Source organism: Uloborus diversus, chromosome 3, assembly GCF_026930045.1.
Source record: "Uloborus diversus isolate 005 chromosome 3, Udiv.v.3.1, whole genome shotgun sequence".
Taxonomy (NCBI): Eukaryota; Metazoa; Arthropoda; class Arachnida; order Araneae; family Uloboridae; genus Uloborus; species Uloborus diversus.
Genome location: NC_072733.1, coordinates 158,025,987 through 158,040,250, shown reverse-complemented (window position 1 = coordinate 158,040,250; position 14,264 = coordinate 158,025,987). Strand labels below are relative to the sequence as shown.

The 14,264-nt window shown below is 30.3% G+C and overlaps 1 protein-coding gene across 2 annotated transcripts in view; it reads right to left on the bottom strand.

Annotated features, from left to right (window-relative positions):
• Window positions 1-14,264, bottom strand: part of LOC129218270 (uncharacterized) — an 88,792-nt gene that overhangs the window by 24,112 nt on the left and 50,416 nt on the right. For both annotated transcript variants that reach the window (XM_054852497.1, XM_054852498.1), the window contains exon 2: window positions 1,157-1,488. In XM_054852497.1, the coding sequence (XP_054708472.1) occupies window positions 1,157-1,488 (332 nt within the window). The remainder of the gene's footprint in view (window positions 1-1,156; window positions 1,489-14,264) is intronic.

Sequence of the window (14,264 nt, the reverse complement as noted above, 5' to 3'; positions counted from 1 at the left end):
TGCGTACATATTGGGAAAAGAAAAAATATGTAAGGGATACACGTTTCACTACCGATAAGTATATTAAATTTTATAGATTTTGCTAAAATTGTGATCAAAGTTTTAATATTATTGTATGATCTTACATCTAAACAAAAGTATTGCAATACTTTGTTAACTAACTTCTGGACTGTGTATTGCAAAAGAATACAAAGAATAATCAGACATTGCTTTGAAGTACGTTATAATAATTTACATCCTTGAAAAAGGGTTTGCAAGTTTAACTAACCCAAAGAGTAGACAATTATTTACGACTGTTTATTTTGTGTTTGATTGATAAAAACTTTGATAAAAAGTCAATTAATATATATATATATATATATATATATATATATATATATATATATATATATATATATATATATATATATATATATATATATATATATATATATATATATATATATATATATATATATATATATATATATATATATATATATATATATTATATATATATATATATATATATATATATATATATATATATATATATGTATATATATATATACGAAGTAGCTATTTGTAATTAAACTTTAACCGTTTTACAGTTAAACATTTACTAAAGTAACACATTTTAAGAGAATTAGTTTTTTGTTGGAAGTACGCATAGTTAATCAAATCGTGAATATAATCATACAACCAAGAGTTTTAAATGCGAAGGCAAAGCTGTAGTAGAGCATTGCTTTTGAATTTGGTGAGAAATAGCATATTATGATGCAGATTCGTAATATCAGTGAATAAGCTAGAGTAAGCTTATAAAATATTAATGGTTGTTGAAAACGCTAAAAACTAAAGGGAGGCAAAACGCTAACAACATGTTGCATCCTATATAGTTCAGTCAAATGAATTAAGTGTATTATTGCACACTGAAAAACAGACAAAATATTATTTTGAAAATAAAAAAAAATCAAAAGGAGTTATGCAACGACTCGACGGTTACTTTAATGGAAGACAAATCAACTTAGGATATGTGGGTGAGTATTTCGCTGCATCAAATTTTGGTCTATTTGAGGAGGTAGCTATTGAGAGAGGTGGTCGCTTCGAGAACGTTCACTGCATTTACAGACAAATTAATGTTATATGAAAAATTACTGTAATAAAATATTCTATTTACCGCAGTTGTATTCAGCAGTTGCTGTGCTTTCTGCTGATACTTTTTGCCGTAATGAGCCAGCAAGTTATAAAACTCCCTAGCGTAATAAGTCCTATGTCCTGCCGCCTGAATAATAGGCGTCCTACTATATATATCTGATCCGCACGGATTCAAAATGTTACGTGCAAACGGCAGTTGGTCGAGACGAACAGTATGCAGTTCGAGATTTTCATGTTTAGCTGTTGTAAGAAGTGATTCCAGAGGTGTAGGGGCAGCTGTAGCAGGTGTAGGAATCAGGTTGGTTTCGTCAGACGCTGAAGTGCCCAGTAGAATAAGAAATATCGTAAGGATACCTGTAAAAATAGAAAAAAAAAGTGAAATGTTTCGGTTAAAGTAATTTTATACTAAGAATATAAAAGATGGTCTCATGAAATAAAACGTGAACTTGTTTCAGCATTGAAGTGACATTTGAAAGCTTCAGAGGGCATTTGAACCAAGTCTGTCACAACTGAGTTCCGGGGACTGATTTAGCGAGATTTACCATAACAAGCAACTGAAGGTTGTATGTTGATAATTTTAATTTATGGCTAAGGTTTTGTCATTCGTTTTTCAAAGGTCACCGAGACCATGCTCTTTTGTTTTAGCTGCCAGTGAGCCTGGAGTCCTCCAGATAATAATTTGCCGGGTTAACAATGAAATACATAAAGCGCACACACACTATAACGACACATTCCAGTTGAAAATGACCATTCGATCAATGTGAGCAAATACTAATGTATTAGTTGCAATAATTACTTGGTAAAAACTATTTCCATACCAGCATAATTACACGAAAACAAAATTCTTAGAAGTTACTTAGTCTATAATGTAGTTTTGATGAACTTACTTAAACTGGCGATCCCCCCATTCTAATAGACGACATTAATTAGGTCACCTTTTTTTTTAAATTTAAGAACGATTTTTTGAACAAATAAAATACGTAATTTCGGTATTGATTTGAAAATCGTAAAATATCGAAAATAATTTAGAAAATTATAAATATTCGGACAACTTGATTACGTTTGTTCAATTTGGCACAAGGGGTGTATAATTACAAGAACATGACATAATGTACACGATGCACCAAGCACAGATCCAAGGGATGGTTCTGGGGGGTCATGAACCATCCCTCATGCCCCCCCCCCCCAAACCCCTCCCTCCTTTACGCTACTAAAGATCGCCTTATCTGAGTTTTGGGAACTTCAATTTTGAGAAATTACCGGGGAAAGCATCAGAACCCCTATTTGTGCATGAATGTAATCCTTACGGCTCCTTTCAATTTCTGAAGTCACATTTTAATAATGACCCCCCTTCAAAACCAAAAGCTGGATCCGCCTTTGGCTGGTTTTACTTTCTGCTCTTAATTTTCCCTTTATAACTTCAATTGTATTTTGAGCTTTTGTACTGATAACGTTGAGGACTCAGACTACCTTCGGTGATTTTTTATTCTAAAATTTACCAAAATATTTGAATTTTTTTTAAATACGTATTTGATATCCTAATTAATTGAAATTCACTTTAAAAATATCTAAATATACTTTATAAATGTAAAAAAAAAAAAAAGTAGAATTTTCTAAAATCATTTGCTTTTAAAAAAAAAGAAAGAAAAAGAAAAAAAAATCTGCTTTTTCCTGATTTAGTTTTTTTTAATTATCTTATAAGATCTTGTCCAAAATCAGTAGTGAAACTCTTCAGTTTTTTTTCCGCTGACAATCACACTAACTTCTATCGAAGCTTAGGTTGAACTATTACCAAAAAAACTTTCTTTTACGAGATACAAATTTTTGTCATTCCTCATTTGTTTATATACAAAAATATAAATCAGAATTCTTAAGTTCACAAACTAGTCATCTTAAAGTCAGAAAATAATATCAATCAAATAATTTAAACATAAATCCGCAATGTAACATCGAATAGATGTAATAAGACTAAACAATCATAAACATAGAAGGGAAACAGCAAAGTTCAAGCTGCTTCCAATTTATGCTTCATAAATTTACTAAGTACAAAATATGTGCTTAACCTTATATTACTGAAAATCGGAAAAGGAATGCCGAAAACTTCCCCCTAAACCACCTTAAATTCTCAAGTTCCGGTTATCGGAAAAAAAAATCAATTTCTTTTCGACTGCTGACAATTAGTCAAAAATTGCTGTAATTTAAATAGCATTGCAGAAATATTTCTTTAAACTAACTTAGAGACAAAACAAAACAGTATTTCAAAATTCAAATATATAAAGATTACTACAGCAGTTAGAAAAAGTTTGTGCCTAAAAATCACGTTTTTAATGTAGCCAGATACCTTGAAATAGTGTTTAACTTGTAAGGTATGTGTGAGGTACGTAATCCGTATGATCCGCTTTTTTCCCCCCACACCAACAGAGGATCTTTTTAAAACAAATTATTAGATTTATAGTGAAATATTTTTTTTTTTTTTTTTTTTTTTTTGCAAAATTAACTAAAACTTTAAAAACTAAATCCTGATAAAGTAACCTGGAAGGTTATGTTTACAAACAATTTCTTAAAGCTTTCAGAGAAAATGTCATATTTCTGAAGAAAGGAAATGACTTTTTCAAATACTGTTTAATGTTAAAGAAATGATTCTTCTAACTGTTTATTTGAAGAATTTTTTTAAGTAAACAATCAGGTGAGCCTAATATAAAACAAGGTCCAGTGACTGAAAGAATTTAAAAGGGAGATACAAAATTATTCCAAGTATTACAATGCTTTGCTTGGACGTCATGTTCAGTAATACAGATAATACAGATCTGAAATAATTAAAAATATCAATTACCTGAATAAAGGCGTTCTCCTTTTCTTTACATCTTAATGTGTGTTTTTATATGTCTTTTAATTTATATTAGCTGGTATAGTTATTTGCCCCCCGAAGAACTCGCAACTGTTAGAACTATGTTTAACTGAGTTTCATTTGACAGATTGGCACAGAAATCAGGCCGGAAGTTCGTAATTAATACTTCCTTGTGCGGATATGGCGCAAAGTACTTTAAAATATCACATAATCTCAATTAGCGTCCACATCATAAAATATAAGAAGGAGAAAAAAAAAAGCGTCGTATGATAGTGTCACATTTCTTATGACCTTGTCCTTCGAGTTCTGAATACAAAGCAGAGTAATACCGATACAACATGGTAAAAAGATCATTTCAAGTGTCCACCTGTATGGATTTTCCACTAAATTAAAAAAATAATTACAACTTATGAGGCTATTATTTAATGAAAATATTAAGCATGAAAATGCATTTACCATTTCAAAGACTTGATTTGATCTTTCAATGCTGCAGAATTTTGCGATTTTAACTTTTAGCATTAAAAAGTAAAATGAGATAGCCATAACTAACTTAACTATCAGTGGTAGGAAAAGCTGCATTTTTTGTAGTTAACTACTACTCCAAATACTTTAGAACAAATGTAGTTAACTATAGCTATTTCTTTTTAAATGTATTGACAACAAACTAGTTTCGAAACGTAGCCACTACTTAGCTATTTTCAGGAGACGAATTTTGCTTTAAAGTTCTATTTTTATAATTCAAAGGATTGAAAAACATTAGTCACAAAAAAAGAGCAAAAAAAAAAAAAAAAAAAAAAAAAAATACAAATGCGAAGATCTACAGACAATATCGGTGAAATAAAATGTTTTCATTGAAGTAGATGAAACTAACTACTATGAAATCTCTGTCAACTTCCCTCTAAAGAATTGTGAAGTTCGTTGGCAATTCTGTATTCTCGTTGAGTCCGTTGACGGACTCAAGTTAAATTTTCACCAATCACACTCGTTGAGTTTGAACTTCGTTTCTTAGAAAACTGACATTAAATGTAGTTGCCAAGAATCCCTACGAACTAGTATTTGTTAGTATCAAAACTACTCAATACACTCATTTCCTTTTCAAGAAGTAGCACATCACTCTACTAACTACGAAAAAAAAGTAGCTACTACAGTAGTTTCGTTAGTTGGAATACTTTAGTTCCAGCCACTGCTTGAGAATTTTTGTATGCATTCACTGTTACGCAGTTTTTTTTTTTTTAGTCGACTCGGTTACCATCTCATTCTTTTTTCTTTCCCAATCATGTGTTCAAAATTAATTTCTAGAAAATTTGAATATATTAACCGTCCCGTGAAACTGAGGTTCTTGAAGATTGCATCTCTACGAATGCTAAAGGACGAAATTACACCTTTCTGAAAAACGTTAACTATGTATAATGTTTCATCTTTTGTGCAGAAAATGAAATAAGCGTAAAAATGTTCTAGTTCAAAAGAGAGACTTGTTAAAAAATAGGGTAACTTTTTCCTAATTTAGCTCGTGAGAAGTGGAAACAATAATCAAATAAACAAATCATAATGAAAGTAACATTACTTTTTTCTACATGCTCAATATCCAAATTATTCTCATAATTACCTTATTAATTTTTAGTAAATAAAATAAACGATGAATGAAATATTGTTTTAATGCTCCGAGTGATTCTGTATGAATGATAATAATTGTAATTTTTATTATTCTGATTTTTTGTTTTACTAATGAGTTCTTATTTATAATACCTTTTTTTTCAATTGTTACGATCAAGAACATTATAAATATTTCCAATGAAGAGGAACACTTTTTTTTTCATTTATTTGAAAATGAAGGAAATCCTCGTTTGTCATAACATGATGTATATGAGGTAGGAGATTGGCTCTGTTTGCATATGTATTTATAAAATATCGATGCTTTTCGTAATGGCATAGATATATTTTGGCTATACATTTCTTTTCTCGACTAACTGTTACACATCGATATTTTATTATTAGATTTGTTAGTTGATATATCAATCATATGCAAAATCATTATAAATCTACTCTTTAGTGTCCGAAACGTTACTGTACTCGTGCTTAGATAGAATAACTAATTATATTTTCAAAAGAAAAAAATATTATAAAGTAGTGGAGTAAAAATATAAACACTAATTTAATACATAGCACGTCACGAATTTTCCCCAAAGAATCTGAAATAAGTTTTACAAAAAAATAAATAAATAAATAAAAGTAAAGAAAAAGAATAAATATTTTGTTATAACGAACTGATCTTGACCATTATTTAATCAAACAAATGATGCTGTAGTGTCAGATGTTTATAATTCATATTGTAAAAATAAAGAATCCAAATACGAGTTATGTAACTTCCAAACTTGCTCATATCAAATAAATAATTCAGATTCAACAAATGTATTCCGAGTATCAAGTTTAACAAAACTACAAGAAGACACATATTTTGCGCATATAAGTTATCCTTACTTTCAACTCATGTCATAAAATTTTCCATTCAAATTTTTTCAGAGTTCACTTTCATGACTCCGCGCGTTCATTGTTTCCACTATTTTAACTGAAGTTTCGTTCTCGTTTATGACTTTATTGACGTTTATTAATTACGACTTTCTTTAATTAAACCACTGTTCTGTTTTTGCTATTAATTTGCATTATTTTTCTCTTTCTTTACTCTTATTGTACTACCTAAAAATCATTTAAAACATCCAATGTTTGCTGAAAAATTCAAATCCCTTAAAGCTTTTAAACTGATAAATTATTCTGCTGCATTTAATTCGATGTAATATGGAATATTTTCATCAGAAACGGAGATTCAAGTAATGATTCTTGTTGCAAGCTTCAGTCATAACGAAATAATAAATAATAAACAAATGATAAAAAAATAATGATGGTGCTAATAATAATAGTAATAATAATGATGATGATGATAAAAATGATAATGATGATTATGATAATAATGATACTAATAATAATAATTATTATTATTATTTTAATAATGAGTCAATTAGCTACTAGGAATATTTATATGACTTTTTTCCTTAAAGTTATTTTAATATTTTCTCAAGCAATTAATGTAGTTTCATTTTTTATCTGACACTCGAAGACGTTACTTAACTATTCGTTTTTAATTTTTAATGCGCGAATATTTTTTTCAAAACATTACAACAGCAGAAAAAAAAAAGAGAGAAAGAAATTAATGAATAAAAATTCAATTAAAAGTAGATAAATAAATAAAATAGAAAAATGAGATTGATTTGATTTCCCCGATTAAGGTTTTAAGTCAAATTTTCTAAATAAGGAACATGTCCAATGGTTGTTCCCAAACAGATCATAGAAAGTAAACTAGCATTAATCGTAAATAAGCTTGCTAAGATACTGTTTTAATTCAAGAGCCGAATTTTCATAAATTCTTGCAGTATCAGAACTAAGATTTTTTTTAACCTCTAAAACCGTTTTGATTATTTCTTTTAGTGCAAAGTAAAAATTCTATTTTCTTTATACTAGGATTCCTTGAAGTTGAAGAAATTTATAATTATGAATTTAATTGGAAACTATACAGTTAATAAAGAAATGGTGTTTTTCACCATCAAGCTCAAATGCAACGTTCATTAAAAATAAACTAAGCATTAATAACAAATAAACTTTCTAGGATACTGTATTAAGTCAACAGCCAAATGTTTATAAACGCTTTCACTATCAGAACTAAACATCTTTTTAGACCCTAGCCCTAAACATCCTTTTAGATTATTTCTTTTAGAATGAAATAAAAACTTGTTGTTTCTATACTATGTTTTCTTGTAGTTGAAACAAATTCCAAATTATAAATTTTATTTGAAACTAAACAGGTAACAAGAGAAATGGTGTTTTTCATCATCACACTTAAGTGCAAAGTTCGTGAAAAATAAACAAGCTTAAATCACAAATCTACTCGCTAGGAGGCTGTATTAAGTCTAACTTCCATAAATACTAGTAGTATTAAAATTTAGTCAGTTAATAAGTACATTTTCCTTGTGAAAAACTTCAAACAGTAAGAAATACCTCTTATGCCAGGTTGCGTACTAATATTCTTGCTTTATATTCTTCGTTGTTTCAAATTTTTACAGCGAATTTTTCCGGCGAGGAAGCGATGCAATACAATGGAAAAAGAAATAGCGGATTTAAAAATTAATATATGGCCTGACTAAAAATAAAGGATTCATAATTGGGAATCCAAACTGCTTAATCTCATCTTAATGCAAGGAATGTGAAAAAGAGAAATCGTTAAAACGCAAGCTTATTCAAGCAAAAATTCATATCCTTCTTCTGGCCATATACAAAGAGCAATTTTCTTAATTGGCGTAAAGCATTTTATTTAAGTCCTTATGGTGGAAATTCCTTACAACAAACCCCACATCAAAAATTCTTTTGATAAGATTATTCAGCAATATGTGTTAATGTTTCAATTAAATTACAGAAACTTTTGCTATAGAATAGCTTGTAATGAGTTTAACAGGTAACTATAAAAATGTTGTGAATCCTTTTAAGTATTTTGTTAGAAACGAGCGATACACTTTTCCATTAAGTAAGAACTTCCGGAGTTTTAGTGTCAATTTTTGCCTCCAAAATAATGAGCAGCTATACTGACTTTATACGGCTTTCTGAATTCCCTGTGTCAGAAACACGGATACTGGATAACAGTCATTTTAAAGTTGTCATCTGGAAATTTAATACCTATTGTCTATGCGGCACGCACCGCAACGTTTCAACACCCCCAGCGACATCCCACTATAGGAAAACAAAAATCATAACACTAATTTAACTATTTCTCCAAGGACAATGTGTTTTACATTTGCATTTCGTTTTCTGATAGATTGTTAATACTACTTTTTAAGGATTTGATCGACAAGTTTTACGCATGGCCTGTACTGTTAGCGTTTTTATTGCATAATGGAATTTGGTCTGAAATTTTAAAAGTGCAGTATGCGATAGAACGACATAACTTGAGAAATTGTGAAACAGACAATGCAATCAAAAGATCCTAGACATTTATTTACATATAGCTCTTAAAAATGACGAATACTGGACACAAAGCAGGTAAAAAAAGGATAAAAGGAAAATTCAGTTTACTGCTTGAGTTAATCCTTTACAATTTTTACTCATTTTTCCAGAAAAGTTTCGAATGCTCAATTTCAGTCCCAATATGAATAAATAAAAATTTTTAGTTTTTTTGACATAATCTTTACAAAAAGAGATTCCAAATATGAGAGTAAAGAGGCTCACAAAAGATTAAATGGCACTGCCACTATTTTTTTCTTTTCTTTCTTTCTTTTTTATTTTTACCTTTGAAAAAACTCGAGGAAATGCTGTGTATCAAGCAGGCTAGTCAGTTAACTGGACCTCAGTATTTATCCTCAGCATTACATAATTCGAAGTACAAAGTTAATGCTATATTAGAACTAATTTAAAGTGCGGAATAAACAACGCCCCCCCCCCCAAACAAATGCTTATAACCAGAGGCCCACTAATCCCGGGCATCAGGTCAACTAAGCGATTAAAAAATAACGTTGGCAGCTAGTTCCTTCAGAACAATAATCTTTCAAATGTCATGTTACTTTGAATTTTTCTCATAAACTGAGAAATAGCTTGTTTAGCACCTAAAATCCTGGCGTCAAAGATTTTATAGTTTTTATTCGATGATCTAAAATTTATAACAACAATCTAAACCATAAAAATTTGCTAATATCATTAATAAAATACATTTTGCTTGTCGAGCAGGTAAATCAATTTATTAAAACTAAATTGCAAAACATAGGGGATTGTGGCCCAATGCGGGTAGGTTTTCGAAGAGCGCTTGAAAGTTATTTTTGGATTTTTATCGCTTCCAGCAGGGTTCTTGAACTTCAAAATAAAGTTATTTTTGTATTATTTCAAACCCAGCATTTATTTATTATCAAACTTTACAAAAACATTCGAAAAACCCGTTTTGCCCTATCAGGGAGCCCAAAGCGGGTAAGCTTAACTAATTGTGATTTGGTGCATTTGCCAATCAAATATGAAGTTATAAATGATTAAAATAATTGACTAGCTACCTGCCATTATAAAAAGAAATATAAAAAAGTTGTACTTATCCAATTTAAAGACAGCACTTTTGTTTGTAAAACATAAAGAAATAACTGATTAAATTAATAGACTAATTAATTGCCATCCTAAAAAAATACCTTTTTAAAGTTGTACTTATCGTATTGAAATAGAAAATCTAAGTCAGCACTCGAATCAAGAAATTATAAACAAATATATGATTAAATCCTATACCCGCTTTGCCCGAAGGTACGTTTTTTATTTCTATAATTAAGACCTTAAATTTGAAAAAGAAGCAAATGAAATGTAGGTGGATGGTGTCAAAATAAGGTAATATTACTGACAATCAAAAAAGTACGCTGGTCTTCGACTCATCACAAGTTACAAAACTTCATTTTAAAAAAAATGTATCATTTTTTAAATTTTAAGCCTGGTTGTGTCACGCCGCTTCACTGCTGCTTCGCTAGGACTGACTAAAACTTGGTGGGTGTTCATGTAAACACGACATACCTATGCATCGCCGCTTACATATCTTGGGGGGTCATACAAAGGCCTACCCGCTTTGAGCCACCCTCCCCTATATAAAACATAACACACAAAAGAAAAGTTTGAAATAATCCATTCATTTTTGAATTTTCGAGTTAAAAAAAAATACTTATTTTTTTACATAGAATAAACATATATTTCGAACAAAACCATTTTTAACCAATATGTTAGGATAAAGATTTAATTTTCCGTAGTATTTGATCAATAAAGTATGTTTTCTGTAACTATTAAGTTGGAAAAGACATTATATTTTTATTTAGGAGATTCTTTCTTAAAACAATAATAATGGAAAAAATAAACAGTTCCAATTTTATCATTTACTGACTTTTGTATCATCTATGGAGTTTTCTATCAGTCATTTTGTTATTTTTTTCATTGTATTTCTTTAATAAGATTTAATTTATTAACATGGATTTTAGATTTTAAGTCCTTGTTCCTTAACTTATGGTTCCTTAACTCTTCCTTACTTCAGCATAGTCGTTTAACTCACAGAAAATGAGTTATTGTTTACTTAATTTAGAATAGAAAAAAACACGCAGTAATTAAGCATTTAAAAAAATAGAACAAAAAGATTTTAATGATTTTTAAATGATTTGAATGAAACGAAATTGGTTCTCAAATATTTTCACTAAAAATAATTATTTAATACCAAAATACTTCAAGTTTATTACAGAACAGAACTTGTTCCATTATAATTATACAATGTTATATTAAAACTAAGATAACAAATCTTTTTTTTCTTAATCATAATTATAACAACATTTTAACAAAACACTTATTTGTAACTAGTTTACCTTTTCCCTTGACTTTTGGATTACAAATACGGGGTTGGCATGAAAGAATATCCCGGTTTTAAAAATTCATATTTCGTAAACTATTACACTTAGCATAAATGATACGTAAAAATAAACTGTGAAAGTTTTTTTTTTATTCACAAATGTTCGATGTATGTGCATCGAACATTTAACGCTACCATCGTAACGCTACCATCTATAACATACATTTTGGAGTGTTTCACTGTCAATTTTTCGTAATGCTACACATATGCGGCAGTGAGAACCAAAGGGATGTAAGTGGACACTTTCAAGTTTTGAGTAAAACGACTATGAAGATAACGTCCTAGGTAGGCTTTCATTGAATTTTTTTTTCCAAATCATGCTGTAAAGCAGCACCTACCAGGACTACTAGTACTATCCCTTGCTCCAAGACAGAAGAGGGGTTCACCTCCCATTTGTATTGGTTATCTCCAAATTTTTAATTTTGCCACTTACATCCCTTTGCTTCTCACTGTCTCAGTTGACATTGCAAAATTGTTCCCATAGTGGCTATCCCAGATGGTTGGTGCTTAGATTAGATGCGAAAGTGACACTAAATGTATTTTTGAAAAAGCGTTATTTTTGTCGATTTTTTAAGTGACAAATTTGAAAGGTGTGAAAAGATATTATACAAATTTCATGGAACCCCTGAGAGAGCTCCGTGGAACCCTGGGGTTCGGCGGAACGCAATTTAAGAAACGCTGCTGTACACATAAGCGATCTTTCAGTTCTTGCAATGTTGTAGGCAATGGTGGTGTATTAACACTGTTTTTGACGAAATCTCATAAAAAAAATCCCATTTGGTTAGGTTTGACTGGCGAACACGTATAATCGAGTAAATCATTGTCACCTGCACGGACAATGCGGAATGTCAGTGGCACAGCGAAGTGGGGGGTTTTAGGGTAAACTCCCACCCAGTGGTTTTGGTTTTAACATTGTTTCCAATCCTAATATAGCAGTTAATACACGTGTAAGGCCATTGTGACCAAAAAAAAAAACCCTTCCAGAAGGAATTTCTGGTTGCGCTAGTGCGGAACGAGCATATTTAAATAGTAACGCACGTTAACAAAAAACTTACACAGTTTATTTTTATGTGTCATTTATACTGCCAAGTGTAATAGTTTATGAAATATAAACTTTTAAAAATGGGATTTTCTTTTATGCTAACCCTGTATCATTAAATGTGGCAAAAAATTTTGGGACTTGACAGTATTTCACATGGATTTTAAAAAAATATTTTTAAGAATGCATTTGTTAATTCTTTGAAAACCAGAGGATTTTTCTTCGGATCAAAAAAAGCAGTTCTGAAAGTAAATTTCCTTTTCAAACCAGAAAAAATAAATAAATAAATAAATAAAAAATAAATAAAATAAATAAATGCTTGATAGCTCGAATTTTGCATATGATAAATGAAACTTGTTTCCAATGGCGGTATTTTTTAAACATAAATATTTTTCACAAAACTTCTTATTAGAGGTTGTCTTTTGAGTTTTCTTTTAGTTTCATGTCCTGGCATAAGACATTTGCACTGTAAGGAAAGAGGCTAACATTCAAGATTTAAACTTTACCTGTAAAAATCTCCATACCGTAGTAATGATCTTTCAAGGAGCGTGCATGATTTTTGTTAATAATTGATTCACATTCGGCTCTTTTGATCTTTTTATCGAAGCTTTTTTTCAGCAATAATCAACTTTCAGGGGAATTGTAATTTGGCTCATTTGAACCTTTTATTTGTGAGTTTCAATTTTTCCAGCTTCATGATAATTACCAAAAAAAAAAAAAAAACTTTCAAAAAAGTCAAGTAAACACAAGTGCTGGATCTTTTGAACTGTTTGGTTCACGGCATAAGTTGAGCTACATTCTTCGATCAAAGGAGCTCGATAAAGAAATTGGATGTACTAAATACAGTAGACCCTCGTTTTACGCCGGTTTATTTTACGCGGTTTTGATTATACGCGGTTTAAGATTTGACACCTTTATTTCATTTTACGCGGATGCAGCAATGCAAACAGATAAAATTTTCCCCTCTTTCAAACCTAAAGATTGCAGATTACGCGTAATCAACTGCATTTTGGCGGGCTAAAAATCGAGCTCGGACCACTGGAGACATTTTATGCCATTGGTTCCAGAGCTCTTTCCAGAAGTAAAGTTGTTAAACTCATACAGTTCAGAACTCACTGGAAGAAGAGCTTATAGGAGTGGCAAAGGAGGTCAAAACCAATGAGAATACTGACGTCGGTGACGCACAACCAAAAACATTCACTTTGAAAATTTTGAGCCATTCCTAGACAATATAGAAATGATTTTTCTGATTTGTTAGTGAAGGAAAATTCTATCATGGAAATGACGCAAGTGATCATGGATGCGTCAATGCTCAGCAAAGAATTACAGAGAATAATTCTTAATGACTGCCAAAAAACTATCATAGACAAATAATCTTTATAAACAGGACATAAAATTAATTTGTTTTCTTTATGCATGTTGCGCATGAAAGTCGATATAAGTACACATTAAACTTATTGTACAATTAGTCATCACCAGAATGAAGTATTTTGTTATCAACGGAACCAAACTCCTATTTTAACACTGGTATTTGGTCTCAATTTACGCGGTTTCGATTTACGCGGCATTTCCGTGGAACGTAACCCCCGCGTAAAACGAGGGTCTACTGTAATGCAAAGTTATAGTCAACTATATTGGGCTTTTTTGCACCAAATAAGACTGGGAAATCACCTGTAATTAAAGACATTTTTTTTACTTAGTTACCATAAACATTCTTGCTCGCAGAAATTTTTATAAAGTTTTAACAAATATATGTACATTTTTATCATGTGCTTTTACTGATTTTAAAGCTA